Source organism: Cryptotermes secundus, unplaced genomic scaffold (genome assembly GCF_002891405.2).
Source record: "Cryptotermes secundus unplaced genomic scaffold, Csec_1.0 scaffold333, whole genome shotgun sequence".
NCBI lineage: Eukaryota > Metazoa > Arthropoda > Insecta > Blattodea > Kalotermitidae > Cryptotermes > Cryptotermes secundus.
In genome coordinates, this window is record NW_019742965.1 from 1,145,782 (window position 1) to 1,165,369 (window position 19,588).

General features: G+C 37.3%; 1 protein-coding gene across 2 annotated transcripts; it reads left to right on the forward strand.

Moving 5' to 3' along the window:
* The first annotated feature begins 1,912 nt into the window (after positions 1–1,912).
* On the forward strand, positions 1,913–16,292 carry LOC111873465 (transcription factor E2F4). Of its 2 annotated transcripts, none has more exons than XM_023868208.2 (9): positions 1,913–2,524; positions 3,620–3,735; positions 6,084–6,195; positions 7,624–7,782; positions 8,321–8,470; positions 9,903–10,070; positions 11,465–11,639; positions 14,191–14,247; positions 15,739–16,292. In XM_023868208.2, the coding sequence occupies exons 1-9, from the start codon at positions 2,417–2,419 to the stop codon at positions 15,852–15,854; spliced, it is 1,161 nt and encodes a 386-aa protein (XP_023723976.1). In that variant the 5' UTR covers positions 1,913–2,416; the 3' UTR covers positions 15,855–16,292. The 2 variants fall into 2 exon arrangements, with proteins under 2 accessions (XP_023723976.1, XP_023723977.1); XM_023868209.2 differs by having other exon boundaries at positions 1,931–2,524; positions 3,626–3,735.
* The last annotated feature ends 3,296 nt before the right edge of the window (positions 16,293–19,588 follow it).

The window sequence follows — 19,588 nt, forward strand, 5'->3', positions numbered from 1 at the left end:
GCAAAGTGACTATTAATTCTAGTAAGAACCTATGGAATGCTACAGGCTTGGCAATATTTTTATAAACTAACAATACATTTATTTTTGAAGTTCTATTCCAGGTTTTGTCATTTTCATATCTCAGAAGAAGGGTAAGGCTGATGGTGTCGTTGCATGTATGTAACACAGAATATTAGATGTTGACCTATGGTTATTTTTTATTTTATATAACTGCAATCAATGCTCATCGCATTTGCAAGGGCAATGAGCAAAATGGCCAGGGTGTCAAGAGACTGACTTCGCAAAAGCAATATGTTAAATGGTAAAGCAGGAGATGCAACAAAGATGTACAATTCCACAAATTCCTTCAGAACTCCTTAAGGCACGTCAAAGTGTTACAGGACCCGATGAGCCGTGCCCCCAACTCGGCATGGATCCAGAGGTCATTGTTTCGAATGTGGGTGAAGCTACAATAGAATGACAAGGGGATGGTGTTTTAAGTGCCAGAAATGTGCATGTGGTGATCACCATAAATATGTGTGCATAAATTGTTTAAAAAACTGGTGTCTCATACATTTTCTTCTGTGTACATTAATAAACAATTATTTTTCACCATTTGTTTTAATTATTAAATAAGGATATCCAGTAACACAATATTAAAAAATTTAAAGTTGTCCCTGGCACTATACCATGAAGACTTATGGAGTTGGAGTGGATGTATAGATCCATGTATTCTTGACCTTGGCAGTAGATGGACATGAGTGATCAACTTCACCCTCAGACTGCTTTACCTCCGGTGAAAGCCGCTGGTATTGTTTGATATCAGGTTGGATTGGCCTCTGAACAGAGGCTTCTCTGTATGGATTAAGAGGACAGAGAAGAGTTAGCTGAGTATGTACAATATTAACATGTGCAGTATAAAAGGCAAGAAAAAAGTTAAGCTCTACTTGTAACAGGCCCTGAAGGCCCCAAGGTGTTGTGAGACATCGAGGCTCCCACATTTCTTGGACAAATGGCTCACAGATGATGGTAAGGTTTCCAGCCTTGCTTGCTGGCTACCCTTTATCCCCCAGGAAGATCCCTGGTGGTCATTTCTGTTAGAAGCTGTGAAACCCATGGCCATAGTGCAGGTGGAAGGTCTAGGTCAATTGAAAAATCTAATGACCTCATCAGAATTTGAACACGTGAACTTCTGTCTTGTAGGATAGTGCCTCAACCAACTATGCTACTGCGTGCTCCAGCATGTGCAGAATACAACAGCTTACTTTGCATGAGGCATCAGTCTTGCTAAGCCATTAGGGATCCTGTAATTTTGTGTTCTCATGTCAAACAAACAAAACAATTGTGTCATTTTTATAAAATAAAACTACATGTTGCTGCACTAAACGATCAAAGGCAGAAGCCCTGTGCAGATATAATAGAGATTGCAAAAAAACTCAATCAAAACTGCAATTGAATGTCAGCATCTTCTATATGAAAAGATGACTCAGAGGCAGCTAAAGCCTGCAAATTATGCTGTCTGAAATTAGAATAACTGCTATTTCCAAATATTGTGTGATGTTATTACAGTCCATACCAAGGAATATGTTTCTTATTAGAATCATCTGGTAGATTTAAATTTGTCTATGCTGAAAATTACAGAGACTTGCAGAAAAATTTCAGGAACAGAATTACAGAATGCAGCTTAAACTTGACATTCCTGTAAAGAAAAGACATTTACAATTGAGTTAACAACTTTGTATGAATGACAATAGTTTCATAATGCTCAAGGTGATCTTTTATTGCATTTTCTCTGGAAAAATATTCACAAACTTATTTAGAAACAGTGCACTTGATGAAAATTCCTAGTACAATCAGCCATTTGTGGGATACAACAGAAATAACGTTCCTGGATTTTTGGAGTGGAATTCTGCTTATGATGAATAAAGAATTAAAGTGACTTATAACATTTTCTTGTATTATGTGACGGAAATATATATTGTATGAAATAACTGATATATTGGGACAACACGATGCTTGAATATAATATTGTCCTAAACCGAATGTATTTACGTATCGTTTGATCCAGGAATTCACGTTGGCGGCAGTGCATGAAATTCGGCTGCCTTTGTTAGGACGGTTAGGACCAGTTAGGACTGTAATTGCTGACGTTCACTTGCGTTAACATTTTGATAGCACGTTTACAAGTTCGGGAGCGTTCGGGAATTCGGGAGTGTTACGTTAATTATAGTTGGCAAACAAAATATTTCCCTTCGTACTTTCAACGTATGTGCTAATTTTAAACTGGGTAAAAGTCTCTTACGACGTATCGTGTTGGGTAATCGCTGCCGTCTTGTCGAACAGTTCTACGAAACGAAATAAATAATCGGTCGTAGTCGTTCCTGTGTAGCGATTGTTCGTTCGCCGGACATTTAAAATCTGACAACGGTTTTTGAAGATGGCTGACAATCAACAAAGTAGGTTTGAAAAGTCTTTGGGGTTATTAACAACACGTTTTGTTTCCCTGTTGCAAAAAGCACGAGATGGTGTACTGGATTTGAAAGTAGTAAGTAAATATTTTGTGTGTATAAAAAGGAGATGCTTTGTATCTAGCAGTATTGAAACTATCAAAGTTTAGTAACCGTCACATAATTTATATCGCTGAGGTAATATTATACGAGCACATGTTTCGATTTTCAGTTAGGTTAAGTACATTTCATATCTGCAATATCCATTGAATCTGGGTAGCATTAAAATAACCAGTTCTCTACAATGTTAATGCTTTTCAAGTTGAATCCACCTTGTAAAGTATATAGATTTTTAAGAGTACCGCCTTCAGGGATTTGATGTCTTGTAGTCTGGTAGAGGTTTATAGATAAGGAAAAAACATACTGCCTCCATCTTCAGGATCGAACAGTAGGCCAAGCAGAAAAGGTGTTATGCTGTGTGATCGCCTTTATTTCAGACATCATAACATATTGTTCCAAACCAACATAGAGGATCATGATTAAAACAGTATCAACAAATAGTTTTGCGATCATTGACATGTATTAAAATAAAGATCACCATTAATTTAGCAAGATGAACGTCCAGTCCTTTAAAGAGTGCAACACCCTACTTGATGTGATAATTTATATAAAGCAAGTGCTCTATCACAGTGCTTTTATAGGAATATGACTTACTACATAATGTTCAACAGCATGGGGATGAACGAATTATAATGTAGAGTCTATTGTATTTGTATGTGTGGAAAACAGTAATGAAAGATGCATTTAATTAATTTTAATTTTACTTGAATCTGTTTAACTTTTACTTTAATTTTTTTTTTTATTTCTGTGAAGAAATCAGTCCCTGTGGTTCACATGGTTGATCCACCTAGAATAATTTTTACGTTATAGAAAATTAATGCTATGCAGATTCAGTAAGTACTGTGGATCTGAAATCTGTTTGATCCACCTGATGATGATCGATTGAAGGTTGAAACACATAGTGGTGTAAGATTTTATCATATAGATATATGTTGTTTCTATTAAAATTAGTTAGTAAATAAACACAAACAGGTTGTACTAGTGCAAGGATGCAGCATCATAAGTGTGTTCTTTGAATACTGGTACAGATGAACAGTCATATTGTTTTTGGCCTGTGTTCTTCTTAATTTCTGTTTAAGGCGGCCGATATACTAGCTGTGAGGCAGAAAAGGAGAATATATGACATTACCAATGTTTTGGAAGGCATTGGTCTCATCGAGAAGAAAAGCAAAAATAGTATACAATGGAAGTATGTACATATCATATAAGCAGCATAACCACTTTTAAAGACTTGTTTAATGAGCAGCCTTTATTTTGAAAAACTGATTGTTGCCTTGTGAGACTATTTTTGAGAAGCTGGCAGTCATTCAGATGGTCAAGAAATTCCCTTCCATTTATGGAACTTGAAATTTGAAGGGAGCTTGCTATTTGATACTGTCCTGAATCAGTTGAATTGTAATACCCACACTCAGTTTTTTAACATCCATTTATGCTTTGATCTCCAAATTTTTGAACTCAAATTTGGTATGCATTTCTGTCTCTCCCACCAGAGTTTTTCATAATATTAATTTATGTCATGGTCTGTATTCAGCTTTTTCAGCTGAAATATCGTATGCATTTCTCATTTCCTTCAGTTTGGTCATCCAAATAATATGGGTGAAGGGTACGGAAGCCCATCATGATGTAATTTCAGCCTTTTATTACTGCCTTTCTTGCGTTCAAATATTCATTCTAGCATTTTGTTCTCAAGTATGTTCCCCACTCATCAAAAGCAACAGGTAAGTTTATAGTTTTGTTGATCTTAATCTTTTTTGGAACTTAACAAAGGGGAGAGAAGAGACATGCATACAAAATTTTAGAAGGGAAACATGAAGGAGAGAGACCACTTAGAATAGCCAGGTGTAGGTGGGAAAATAATGTTAAAATATATCCTAAAGAAATAGGATGGGAAAGTGTAGACTGGATTCATTTACATACAGACTAGTGGCAGACTCTCTTGAGCACAGTAATGAACCTTCAAGGTCCATAAAATGATGGAAAGTTCCAGACTAGCTGAGCAACTACTAGCTTTTCAAGGGCTCTGCTTTATGGAGTCAGATTTTAATTTTCAGTTTTTTGGATACGAAACTGGAGGATCAAATATTCTGAACTAAATTGTAGTGACTATTTTCCAAATTTAATCAGCAGTTAACTTCTTCTGAGTGTAATTTTGATCTTTTGTTGGGGTTCCCAAACGTTTGAACTTTTGACACATTTTGTACTTCTTCTGAGCTCTTGTGACATGGTAATGAGCCTGTGGGTTCCTGACTAGGTGAACAGGTACAAGGCATTTTCATTCATTCATTCATCGGTAATCTATCAGACGACAGGTCCACAGTCTCTTCCAAAACAGTTCCTCCACTTGATGCGATCTTCTGTTTTTGGAAAGAGACTATCCAGGAAAATAAAATGCAAGGCATTTTATTGAGATGAAAACATACTGCTTGTGATAGTGTGGAAGTAATTGATTGCATGACTGAACAGCAGATAGTGCAGAGATTTCCACTATGTTGGGCAGTGATTCTCTCAGTACATCAACACAACTTAATTACTGGTTACTATAAAAATGTGACAGAAACTTTCTGTAAGAACTGCTAGAATTGACTTCAGTCTGCCTTGAAGCATGTAACTTGAGTTTTTTGACATATTCTGAAGTACTAAAATTTATAATTTGCCACATTATTATGGGACTTGTTGAATGACGTTAGGATTTTCTTCTTTCATATTGCATTTTGTGTATTGCATGACCAGTAAAGTAATACTTCATTGGTTATGAAAAGCAGTGTGCATCTTTGACTTGATCTTGTACATTTTACATCAGTCAGTTCCCTAAGTGAACTCTAGTTATGTAACCTGGTTGCATAAGTTCACATATCTTATTTTTCACATGCAAAATTTGATTAGTCTTGTGGCTGCGAAGATAGACTCCAGTATTTTGTGTCACACTTCTTAACAGTTTATGGGTATGATGTCTAACCCAGCCATAAAACGTTGAGAAGTTCTTGAGTTACTGCACAACTGGCAGCTTCTCAAGAAGGGTTCAGCTCCATGAAGTTACTTAGGGTTGTGGTGTGCTTTAAGTGTGCAATAAACTATTCACTTCAGAATCTTAGGCTGCATTTATGTACTGTGAAGCAGGAGGGGTCACTTCTAGCAGTTCTTATGAAATATAAGTTTGTATAATCGTTTTGCAATTATCAGTAATGAAGTTCTGTTGAATTACAGAAAATCAGTGCTCAGTGCAGGTGTACTATAGCACAGTACCTCATGTGGTCATGTAATAATGTATCACTGCACCATCATAAGTAGTATGTTCTTAATTCATTATTAATACTATGTTTTATAAGCATTAGAGTTCAGAAGAAATGTTGAAATAAACCATGAGACTTGCTAAGTTTGGTTTTCATTGTGCTGTGACTCTTATTTTCAGCTTAATCCTTGTTGTTCAAAGAATGTTCAAAATAAAATATTCAGCCTTTCTGCCAGATTTTTTTAAGCATATGCAGTTGCCGAGTTTTTCGTGTATTGATATTGTATGTATGTGTGTGTGTGTTGAAGGGGTGCTGGGCCAGGATGCAACACTCAAGAGATGGCAGACCGTTTGGCAGTACTTAAGAAGGAAATCTCAAAGTTGGATGAGCACGAACAAAAGCTGGATATGCATAAGCAGGTCTGTTACATAGATCATGTTGGGATACCTTAGTCTCTAGTAGTGACTAGGTTACAGGCTGGATAGCAGGAGTTTGACTTTGAGTTGGGTCTGAATTTTCTCATTGCTGTCATGTCCACACTGATTCCTGCAGCTGATCCACTTCCTGTCCAGTAGATATTGAGACCTCTTTCACAGGGAAGAAAGCTATCAAGGCATGAAGCTGATCACTCACCTTCATCTAGTTTTGAGGCTAAAAGTTAGAAAATGGATGGAGGTACATGTCCACTTCCCTGTACACTTCCGTGGCATGGTGCTTATTAAGCATAGGGGTATGTATTTTAGCATGGAGAGCTATTGCAATGCAACGACTGTGATGTGGGTCATTTTTGGGCAATGGCTTGGTAAACACATTTCCGCAGCTAGAGACATGGACACAGTGATCGTACAGCAAAAGAGGAACAGTGTTCTGTGGTCTGTGTCAGCAGCCGCTGCTACACAACGGTACAGTGAACACAGCTCTGCGGCAAACAAATCCAGACGCAACAGTAGAAGAGTTGTGTTTTCTATGTAGTCCATGCCAAGATGTTATAAACAAGGAACAATGTTAGAGCTTAGTCAGTTCTGTACTGCAGTCTGTGAAGAGAGGACATGAGCATGTGAAGCTGAAGAATTTCCACTGTTAGAAGCCATTGCTAGGTATCAGCTAGTGAAGACACAGCAGGCTAGAAAAGTCTTAGCGGGTGCTGTGGTGATTTGTGAATTGTGGAGATTAGCAGTGGCACTGTAATAACTTGTACTTGCGAGTCATATGTATAAATGGTCAGTAAATCTAATATCCAATCCAAACTGCATCTATAGTCATTCCTACATGTGACAGTATTAATGGTGCAGTACTTAACTAAGTACATATCTCTTCAATCTTATATTTTTCCTCTTTTTACTATCTTTACTGTGAAGGTAACATGGTGAAGTAGCCTCTGTGCCCAAGTATTAGAGCATGTTGGCATAGCGGGAAGACTGTAGATATGCAATTGTGAGATATCCCATTTGAATTTTTCCTGGCAAAGGCTACAACCACTTCTTCCCAGACCATTGCTTATTTACTATTTTTTATTATCTTCCCATGTGATTTGAAGGTATGTATATAGTGTCACTAAATAACCTAAGAGTCAGTGTGTAGCACCCCAGTATGATGACAGTCATTGAAGCTGTAGTCAGTCTGGATCTGGGCAACATATGAAGAATGCTTCATGCACAGATGCTTTACCACCAGAAAAGGGTCCCTGATAGCATAAGAGAATTGAGGTGTGCACCAGAGCCAGTCATAAGACCCTTCTAAGAATCAGACTTTGGTTATTCAGCCCAGAGGCAGTCATTTTACTGAATGATCAGTTTAAAGTGTTAGCTGCGGAGAGTGCGTTTTGATGGCTTGTGTTTTTCTTGTAGTGGATGCAGCAGAGTATTCGTAACATTACAGATGATGTTGAAAACTGTCACCTTGCATATGTAACACATGAAGACATCTGTAAGTGTTTTCAAGAAGACACAATGCTTGCAATCCAGGCTCCTAGTGGAACAGAATTGGAGGTGCCATTAGTTGAGCAGGTATGTTTGAATCTGTGTCCAGAGAAAGCTACATGATATTCCCAATTTTTTTGTTACTTTGAATTCTTAACATCTGTCACCTACAAACTTTTACCATGTAAGTTGCGAATTCAAACAGGGCCAGTGGTGGCTTGTAGCTAAAATTAGTTTGGGGTGCTGCTCCAGAAGCGCACAGTTCCATACAAAGATTTGGCTACTGACATTAAGCTTAAGGATTATACATTGTATTGTACAAGTATAAAGAAAAAATTAAAGAAAAAAGGACTCATTATATAAATGTTATCGATAATATCATCTGGAAATTGGGGGTGCTGCAGTTCCGCAGTGCCTATACGCGGGCCGCCCCTGAACAGGGCCATGACTGTTTGATTCCACATCCCTCCTGATTTATTGTTCACTTCCTGTAGTGTTTTAGTTGATCCTGTGTAACTGCTGCTATTATAAAATAAGTGAAATGAAAGTAGGTATTTGAAGCCACTGCTAATTTTGTATATCATATATGTAGAAAAGTGTGCCATGGTATTCCATTTCTTTTCAGAATGGCAGTAGCAAAAAGAATTATCAGATGCACCTCAAGTCTTCAGTTGGTCCAATATATGTACTGTTAGTGAACAAGGACATTGATTGCACCAGCCCTGTGGCAATAGAAGTTCCACCCCCAAAGGCTGTTTTAGAGTCCAGTGCCAAGGTACTTAATGTGTTCAGTCTTATTGCATGCATACAGTCTGTGGTCAGTTTCTTGTCTTTATTAAATATAGATGTATGTTATATGGTAAAACAATTTTAATAGCACCAACAAGTCTCCACACTAGATGAAACCTGTCCTGAACAAATGGATTTAGTTCCTGGCAAGAGCAGTACTTTTCTTCATGCCTTCTTGTTCAATCAAGCTCTGGGGTCTACAGTACATATATATTTGAGGGGGCTGAGAACTCTTTAGACAGGAGTAAAACGGCTTAAAGCAGTGGTTCTGCAAGTAAAAATTTCCTGATGCCACATTATGAGAAATGTGTTTTGTGGCCCGAGCTTCTTATGTGTGCAACAAATCCTGCAAAGAAGATTGTTATTAATTTATGAATTAGAATCAATGTGAGGAAAATTCACTTACCTTCATACATCACAGCTTATTAAATGGAAATATGGTTACCAGATGGTCTTTTGCAGCTAACCAAGGAGGTACATGAAGATTTTCATCTTTTATTTCATTGTGGTACTTATTGTCAAGAAATTAACGCGAGGTATTGCAGCCATATAACACAGACCAAAACATCCATATAAAATAATGAGTTTACAGAATTTACAAAGAAAGTTGATCTTAAGATTGAAAAATGTTTTTTAAACCAAACAATATATTAGTCATGAAATAGCTGCTGGCCAAGTGCGCTGCACTTGTGAATTGATGACTTAGGGTTTGAAGCCAACCAGTCACTCATGAGTGTGTGGAGCTGCATGTTTGCTATCCCAAGAAGCCTTCATGGCATGGTGTGTAAGCATGTGGTGTGTCAGGTTATATTCTTTTTGAAGAACTTCCCATGTGATGTGCAGTGAGTCCAGTAATGGTGCTATCTGGGGAAGTCTTGAGTTTTAAATTCTGCAAGTGAAGTCTGCAGTTGTTCTTGAATTATGTCACCAGGTGGCCTCCCTTTAAGTGCCAGCTTTAGTTCTGGCAAAACGAGAAATCACACTGGGAATTGCTGGTCTTTCTGAAGATTTTATTGGCGCACATTGATATGATTCCGCCCTTTATCGTCAGCAGATTGATGAAATTTGCGGCAGTCTTTTGCACATTCATATCTGTTGCCTGTAAATGGATGTCCTCAGTGATCAGCAGTGTTAACTGACCCCATTCTATTTTTGAACTTGGAAAACCAATCAGTTGTTTGGTTCCAACATGCGACCTTCACAGTGTCTTACTTTTGAGTGACACAAGCTACAACTTTGAAGTCGGTGACAAATGACTCACCACCACATTCTACTCTACCTCCATCTAGGAAATTAGTAGTGTCTTATTTCAGTCAGTCCAGAAACTAATTAATCAGACCACATGCCTTTACATTTGTTAATAGCACTGAAAAGGTTCATGCAAGTGAATCATGAAGGAATGTTTTTGTTTGCTTCAGGAGGACACTCAAGAAGTGGATGTAGAGTTGGAAGGCACTGAAAAGCTGCCGGCTGTTGCAGCCCCTAGTCCACCTGCCACTCGTTCCACTAGGTCACGGAACAACTCACCGCAGAAACCTGGCCCATTATCACCACGGATACCAACACGACAAACAACTGTGCCTCAAGTGAGTAGATATTTTCTTGTTTAAGAGGAGGAATTTTTAGTGGCGGTGTTTGGATCAGCAGTTTACAGTGTGACACAAATTGAACTGTGCAGCAAGTGTGTTTGGACATAATGAAGTACATTTTAAATATTTATGTTAAAGTGTGATGAACATGAGGATTGTCATGATTAGCTGCTTAAGTAGACCATTTATTTGATTCCTTAAATGATGATTATTTTCTTGGTGAGTTAATGGGGTAAAATGCATGACCTTCCTCTGTTAAGCTTTTAGCGTGTTGATGCTAACATCATTTCTGAGATGTAGTCAGCTACTGTCTTGAAATAGCAACACCACATCTCAATTCACACTTAAATATGCTGGACTCATATTTTCATCAGCAGCTAGTAACCTTAAGCTCCTCTATAGTCCTTTTTGACCAAAGAATATATGTTTTAATGCTGTATACTTAAGAGTGAGGGGCATGTTGTAGCATAGTTGGTTGAGGCGCTATGCTACAGACCAGAAGGTTGTGGGTTTGATTCCTGATGAGGTCATTGGATTTTCAATTGACCTAATCCTTCCAGCCACATTATGGCCCTGGGTTTGACTCAGCCTCTAACAGAAATGAGTACCAAGAAACATCCTGGGGGGTAAAGAGCAGCCGGCGCGTAAGGCTGACAGCCTCACCGCAATCTTTGAGCCGATTGTCTAGAAAATGTGGGAATCTTGATGTGTCACAATCCTATGGGCCACCACGGCCTGTTAGAGGGTTAGCTTTACTTTTCTTACATTAACAGTGATGTACAGAAATATCTTTTATATAATTGTACTGCAACAGCAGGTTCTTGCCATTTAAGTCCAGATGTAAGTGGAGGCAGGTGGATTAAGTAAACTGCAAAATTTATTGTACTCAGTTAGTTTACAAAAATGGATGGACATTAAAAGACCCTTGCACCAAGACCATTTTTAATATCTAGCATTTATGAAAAGTATTGCAATACAGTGCCAGTAAAAAAAATGGACTTCATAATTCACACCACAGAAATGCATTCAGTGAAGCTCAGTTTTTAACTTAGACTTGTCTTGACACAGGGCACTGTCTTGACCCCTGTCTGTTATACATTTTTCCTAGCTTTTCCGGGATCAGACATCACATTAAATATTTACTATTTGTTCACAGATGAATTAGTCTGTATTTCCTGTAGAAAAGTATGTTTCTATTGTCTGTTTGATTTACTGATTAATGTTGAATGATTGATTAATTGGAAGTTATAATTTATTTATAGCCTTAGTAAAATGCCTGAAACAACACTGGGAATGCAGGAAATGAACAGTACCTGTAGTATAATAGAAGATGCACTCAGTAAACTGCATGTTTTAATCATTTACTACAAAATAACCAATAACATTTTTAGACTGGAACAACACGCCCACAGAGCCCTTCAAGTAGTTCAAGCCTGAAGCGACGACGAGGTCCAGGGCGACCACCCAAACAGCCACGAATTGATCCTGAAGCAGAACAAGAAAGCAGCCCTGTGTTATTAGAGCCGGATGTAATCCTCAGTGATATTGTCTCTGCAGGAAGTACAGGTAGGTTATTAAATAGCCATTTTAATGTAGTTATTAGCCATTAAGCTCAAAAAAGTTGGTCTGCACCAGACTTAAAACAAAATTTAACACATGTGCATCGTGTTGGTTATGATGAACTATGGGAACAGAAAAATGAAATAAGAATAAGTGAAAGGATAACCAGCTGTAAATGGAACTGGATTGACCATACTCTTTGAAAGGAAAATGTAATCAAGAATGAGGCTTTGAAGTGGAACCCACAAGGACAATGGAAAAGAGAGAGGCCAAAAAGGAGTTGGCAGAGAACATTATGAGAGGAAGACATGGGGAGGAATTAAACAACTCAGCAAGAACCATGTGAGATGGTGACACTGTTAATGCCCTATGCTTCAGTGGGAGCTAAATGATGATGACTATCATGTTGGTTATGGAAGAGGAGTTCCTTCTCATTAACAACACTGGTGTTTCACATACTGGTTGTCTCATTGGCTCATTTTATGGGAAGCTTATGCCTGATCAGGTGTACTCTTCCAGTGTTCTTGTTAAACTTGTGAAAGATGGAGCCAACTAACCTGAATGGTTGCTGATGCTCTAAATCAAGCTATTCCTTTTACTTATACTAAGAAATCAAAGTTTCTGCATTGGTTTTTCAGTAGTTTAAAATATTATATTCATACTAATAAAAAAAGTCACTATTTTCGTTTCTATAAGAAAACCCAAACCAACATGCATTATGCCATTTTTTCATACCTTTGTAAACCTGTCACACCAAATTCTGAAATTACAGTTTCCATTATATACAAGTTACATTACAGTAAAACAATAGAATGTGTCATTTTACTTTGTCAAAAGTATTTTTGAGGATGCATCATCATCGAATAGTGACAAATCATTACATCATTAAAAAGGTACTAGATTCTATTTACAATTTATGACGAGCACAAAATCATCTTACCAGAGATGGTATTGAAAACAGGACTTCTCTTCCACAAGACGTTTAAACTATACCAGCTCTTACTAACAATAGCTACAAATCTATAAGGACAGTAGACCAAACTAGTATTCCATAGTAAGATCTATAAATTACTGCTGCTGTTGGTACAAACCCAAATTGAAATTGGCAGTCCTAGCAGTCATGATCTTTCTCTTAGAAGTACTTCACACTGCTTCTTGGCTTTGTGGAGAAATGCCCCATATTTGTTTTAAGTATTTTATTAAGCCTACTGGTACAGGATATTCAACAAAATTATTATGAATCAGAACGATAACATTTTCATTTAAATTTTTCCCAAATTTCAGCCAAAAAAAACGTGCATTTCAAAATCATCTTGAAAATAAACAGAGATTGATATTATAAAAGACGTTACTAAAGAGAGTGAAAGGAAGCAAATTGCATGTAATGTGAAGGAAAATACAGAATATCAAAAGATAGAAGTGAACTGCAATGAAAGTTTCAAGTTAATTCTTGTTCATATTTTTTTGTGCTCCTTTTCTTTTTCCCTTTCCTCTTTTTTTCATTACATGAGTTGTTATTGTGACATTTCAAATAACACAGGATTTTGTTTTGTACAGTGACATCTACCCATGTTTGGCTGGAATCATCACTGGACAGTGTTGCAGCATTCCTTAAACATACTTCCTTTTCCTTGGCCACATTTCATGGCAGAAAAAATTGTTTGGAAGGATCAGGCTGAGATCTTGAGTACCAGTTTGTTAAGACACCTTTAGTTCCCAATTTATACACATAACCATCATTTTTTACTTTAAATTACAGCATGAACATTCCAAAATGAACCTTTTCTCTGTTGATGGTAGGAATAGGAATGGTAACGTTCTGTTTGTTTTCACCTGCTGCATGTGATTTTTCACTGTTTGTTTCATGCAGTGCCTCCTTTTTTAAAGTGGAACTTGTAGTTGTCAAGCTGATCTCAATCTCAGTGCTCCCAATTACATGTAGCACATAACGTTTTGAGTTCCTCATTTTGTCGGTCTCATCCATTTCCAGCCATTTGCACTGATGACATTTTATGCATTATTTATTTGTAATGTCACCTTGATGACTGTTAGAAACAAATGATTCTGCAGTACTTACAAAGTCATCGTCATATTCACTGAAACTGTCTTATTCCATTTGTTTATAACCTTTTTGAGGTATGAACCTTAGTTTATGCTAGAATGTCAGTCTCATTTTTGTTATTGAAAGGTAAATGGCCTGTCTGCTTTTTTCATTATCTTTCATTAAAACAGCCAGCATATGCCCAGTTTTCCATAAAATATTTTTAGTTCCCCTACACTTGATGTAATTTCATGATTTATGAAATGGAACACTCCCTGTTATTGTCAGTATGTAAAATACTTGCTCAGATCCGTGACATTCTTTAAGTCATACGTGTCCCCTGGCTAGTGCAAAATGAGCAACACACTTAGCAAAGCTTCCAGAACTTGAGTGCTCTCTGTTGGGAAGCAAGAAGCAAAATGGGTTAACGATCCCAAATGCAGCCATTGGAAACCAAACAACCAACCAACCAGTTCAAATTTTTTACTGTATATATGTAATTCATGTTTGTTGCAGATGTGTCAATGGCAGAGGTAGATGGAGAATTAATGGAAGAACTTATTTCAGCAGAAAGTAAGTCTAACTCACTGTTGATATTATGTAACATAAATGAAAAATATTCCTACTGCATGAGATTTCTGGGTATTTGCTAGAGAAAGTGCTGTAATTTTTTTTATTTTTTCATTGGTTTTCGAGAAATTTATTGATTTATTTATCTGTAGCAAGCAGAACCTCTTATGTAATAAGTGGGTAATTATAATTTTGTTTCGTTGCATGTACAAACATATGTGTTATTTTCAGGCATTCTGTCTGCATGTGTATTTGGGCCCTGGATTGAATCTCGTGGAAAGACCAGTCTTTTCTCATTGAGTTTTTGATTTTGTTGTTCTGCTCGGTCATTTCAGGCTGTTGTTCCTTCTGATGGGTTTTGATCACTTCCTATTCCCTACCAATCATTTGGGAAACATTTTCATGTTCAGTTCAGTACTGCATAATTTGTAGTTGATACATTGTTGTTAGATACCAAAAATCGCTTTATTTGTATCCAAAACTGGTTATTGGTTAGATAAATTCATCCTTCATATGATCACTGTTTTGATGTTGGACGCTAGTTAGCCCTTCCAGCTCCAGCATTACCGCAGCCCATCCTACTTCCTCCATTCTCAATTACCTGGCTGTGTTATCTGTGATCTTACCATACCTGACCCTGTTACCTCCAGTCTTATTGTAGCTGCCCCTAATTCCTCCAGACTCATGCCAGTTCTTGCTCTCTCCAGGCTACCACTGATCCTGGTTTCCCCAGCCGCACACCAGCTGTTGGTGCTATCTCAAACATTACCCCTGGTTAAGCTACCTCCAGTCTCATTCCAACAGTCCCTGCTACCTCCAACTAAATCTCTCTGGTTCTTTCAGCACCACCACTTTCTCCAGTGATGAAAGCAATGATATTTTCTCTTTTTTACTATTACATAACTGTACTTGTCAGATGTTGGTGGGTACCATAAAACTGTTAATGAGCATGTGGGTCTTTATGTGGTATTGCGTTACAAGCTTTGAGGTGAATTTCTCTTTACTTGTTCTTTGGAAACTTATTAGGAATATATGCAGATTGGATACTGAAAGGCAGCAGCTATTGCAGAAGGGTTCCTTCTGACCACATGCCTTTGTCTGTGGTGAGGTCTAGGACATGTAGAGGTGTACTTTACACCCCATACACACCTTCATGGTGTAGTGCTGGAGAATAGGGGAAGTCCACAATTTCCTGTGTGATCTAATATGAACAGTATACTGCATGGCATTAGTACCTTATTAACCTACAGTAGCCCACATTGAACTGTTGCAATAGAACATGTGCACAGTCCAGTTGGTGCAGCATTGTAAGTACAGTAGTTATTTTCAATGCTGTAAGCAGTTTCCAAGCAGGGTTCTTTTGTATTTACAATAAATGAACATAATGCCCATTCAGGTACACAGACTTGCTGAGCATGCATTAGGAAAATATATATAGTCCACCAGAGTATTTGATTTGTAGCAGAAAATAGTACATTGCATCTTCTGTTTTAGTCTTTGGTCCACTGGTCAGATTGAGCCCTCCACCAAGTGAGAAAGATTACTTCTTCAATTTGGGAGACAGTGAAGGCATTTGTGATCTGTTTGATGTGCCTATGATCTCCATGTGAAGTCTCAAGAAAGAAGTGAATGTTTCTTTTTAAGGTGATTCCAAAGATGGTACATGAACCACATTTTGTTTGTTTTTTTAGATAACTTTTTATTTGTATGGTGGACAGTGGTTATTTTCCTGTTAAACTCCATTTTCAGTTTAACATGACAGAATGTTGTATGTCATACAGAAGAGGATGAGAAAGTGCATTTTTTAAGTACCTGAACAGTAAAACCTCGTAAGCACTTTGGTCTCATGCACTTTTCCCCAAGTTTTGGTAATGATATTTTTATTAATCAGTATTCTCAGTAGGACGTTGCAAGAATTCCATTAGGATTATTTGGTGCAAGAACAGTAAAAATGATGTAGTGTGATTGTGTGAATGGATACATTCTGTTCTAGGTAAGAGAGAGTTGTTAATTAAAATAAAATGTATGAGAGATCTTGGTCTCCTGTTTATCTTGCTTTCCGTATTTTGTAAGTGTACCCTGAATGTTTCTTTTGTGAGTATATTCAGTGCTTTGGTTTGCCTGGGTTTTTGTTATGTGCTGGTCTGTAGGAAGTTGGACCCGCCTTGACATTTTTATAATTTCCATAAGAAAAACCTGATGGTCTAGGGCAGGTCTGGAAAATTCCCGGGATCCATTCACCTGGGTAAGTAAAAATCTTAATGCACTCACTTAAAATGTTAGTTGTCCTCAGAGTCTGCCAAATTTACATTTCGGAATATGTGGATGATACACTGATAAAATAAAACTCACTTCAAGATGTATGTTTAAACACATTCTCAAAAGTGGACCAGTCAAATGCTGTTTAAGTAGTAGGGATGAGGGAAGTTTGTGAGACTGTAACTGTGGGCATTAATCGCACCAGTAATTAAGATAAATAGTCAGATTTGGTCTACAACATGTCTTATAATTTACTGAAATCACAGTCAGCACTCAATTCCAAGTTGGTAAGAATTCCACACCAATATAATATTTCCATATTTAATTTTTTCCTACCATATTCAACAAATTTAGCCATGTCTGATATATTTTATTGAACAAATGGTAAACTTTAGGAATATACAATCTCAAATTAATGTCACTGCATAATCAAAGAACAATTAATCAAGGGGCAAGACAAGGACATCCATAATCACACATACTTTTGAACATTTATTGATGACATAGTATGAAAGTAGCATAATGCCTTAAAAATAACTACTATAAATATCTTTGTGACAACTTTGCTATTTGGGGATGACTGGGTAGTAATAAGATCAGATCATTTAGAAATTGGCAGATTTGAATTGTTAAAAATTGCAGGAGAACATAATGTGAACATATCAACTGTAAAGGCAAAGGTTTTGGCATTCCAAGGTAAATCACCAGTAAAAGCCAAAATTGTGATGAATGACAAAGTAGTCGAAGAAATCAATGTGTGTAAATGGGATACAATATATATCTTGAAGAAAGCAGTCTTCTGGGATTTGGCACCGTGTATATGTGGTGTTAACCGACGTTTCGGAGGAACGTATCGCCCCCATCTTCAGGGTAGAAGAAAAAGTATAAGAATTCTGCAAGCGACAACACCGTGAGAAACGGTATACCGTTATAAAGTAATACCTGTATCCTCACGGCTGTACTGATGAGAGTGCTTGACACTAACTAAACAGAAGTGAGGTTCCTAGAGACTGTTGCAGGTTGTAAAACAGACCCTATCAGAAAGCAAGAACTAGCAAGTAACTTCTCGCTGAATACTTGCTTCACGTTTTCATCCTGACGATGGAGGCAGTATATTTCTTTGAATTGATGGTAAACTTCTACCAGACTGCATGGCATCACACCCAAAAGACAGTGCTCATCATAGTCATTGTCATGAGAACCTCAGATCTAACAAGAACTAATTATATTTAATATCCTGTACTCAACAAATGAATGTCAGCCAGCTTGGTTACACCACCTGAAAAAGAATGGATGAAAACAGTTCACTAGTATATACTGAAAGGGAAGAGAAGAAAAGGTGGAAGGGCCCATTCTAATTTGAACCTTTGTTGATGATGAATAACCAAAGATGACATCCCCAAACCAAGCCAGTGTAAGTGTATATGTATCTTAGCCAAAGTTAAGGCTACATACCAAAGGGTATGACTGTGATAGTGTAGTAGAGTGATTACTATGTTCTGGGTGAGTGGGGATTCAGTATTCAATGTCCTGAATATTTCCCCCAACATATCCAAACCAGTTCTGGAATCCACTCATTCATATCCAATGGATACCAGGGTCTTTCTGGTAGGGCTAAAGCAGATGGAACATGAAACTGCTGCCTGTGGCATATTGCTTAGGCATGGGGACAACTTTACATATGTCTTGTTCAATTAAATTTTAATATGTTTAAATTATTTAGTATTAACATCATGTCATCTTACATTATTAATTACTATCACTAATACAAGCATGGTGGACATTCATACTTTGAGACTGCAGCAACACTACCACTCTTCACTGTTGTGTTCTGAAAGTAACAAAGCTTTGAAAAATATGCAACTCCTCTGCAGAGTCTTGTAGAGGGCAGGCACTACCGGCCTTGCCCACGTACAGTTGTTTGTGCCGTTTCTAATGGGAAATATTTTTAGACATCACACACCTCAAGGGACTAAAATAAGCAGCTAAGGTAAAGATAAATTGTAATGTTATCTTTTATATTAAGTGTTATTACATCATGCATGTGAGTTACAGAGATTATACTGTCATATTGAATACCTATTCATGTTATTTAATGATTCTGAACTGCATATGTTATATGTAGATATACTGCATTTGATGGGAAGATAACTGAAAAATAAACTAAATGAAATTTGATATTAAATAGGTCATAAAGATATGAACACATCATGCATGAAAAAGCATACATATAGGCAGTAGTATGAACTTTGAGATTTATCTGGCATTTAATGTAGAAAGAACCTGTACTTAAGTTCTCAATAAAAATAAAAGAGGTTAACAGTAATAATGGTAACAGGTCTGTGGATCTAGAAATCTATGCAGTATGAAAGGGCTTTATGAGTTTTGCTCAGAATCCCTTGTAAACACACTTATGTCTCTCCCCATACCCTTTGAACATTCCATTTAAGGTGCTAATGTGGTGCTGTGTGACCAGATTTTTCTAACTTCCCAACATTTTGTCGAACCAGAAGGTTTGTTACTGTGTTTGCATGAGCCCTTCATTGGTCCCCGTCCTGAGCCAGATTCTTCGTGGTACTTATATTTTACTTGTATACTTGACAAGGAAAGCCCTTTAAATTTTATTATGTTAGTAGGGCAGTTAATTCTTTCCATTCACCATCTGTACCCTACTTTTCTTATTTAAAAAAAGTATGCTTATGAGATTACCTTGCTGTGTACCTGTGTATCCCCAACCCTGTCAACTTTTGAATGCATGAACCAGTCTTTATGAAACTTGGTATGTATATCATGGCACCTGAGCCCATCTCAATGACACACTTTTAAATCCTTCCCATTAGTCATGTCTGTGTGCTTTCCCCTACTGTTGCTAGGCAAGGGCTCAGTAAACATGTTCCCATGGCAACGAATACATACAAAAATAGAATTGTTTGATGTGTTGTTTCTGTATGGTCTGTTTTGTATCAAAGGAGAATCGGTGTGTCTGTATCCACAATTTTAGTATATGTACTGCTAAAGTAGTGGTCTGAAGGCTCCCAGAGCCATCCAGCAGTAAAATATGGTCTTCAGTCCTGTGGGACTAGGA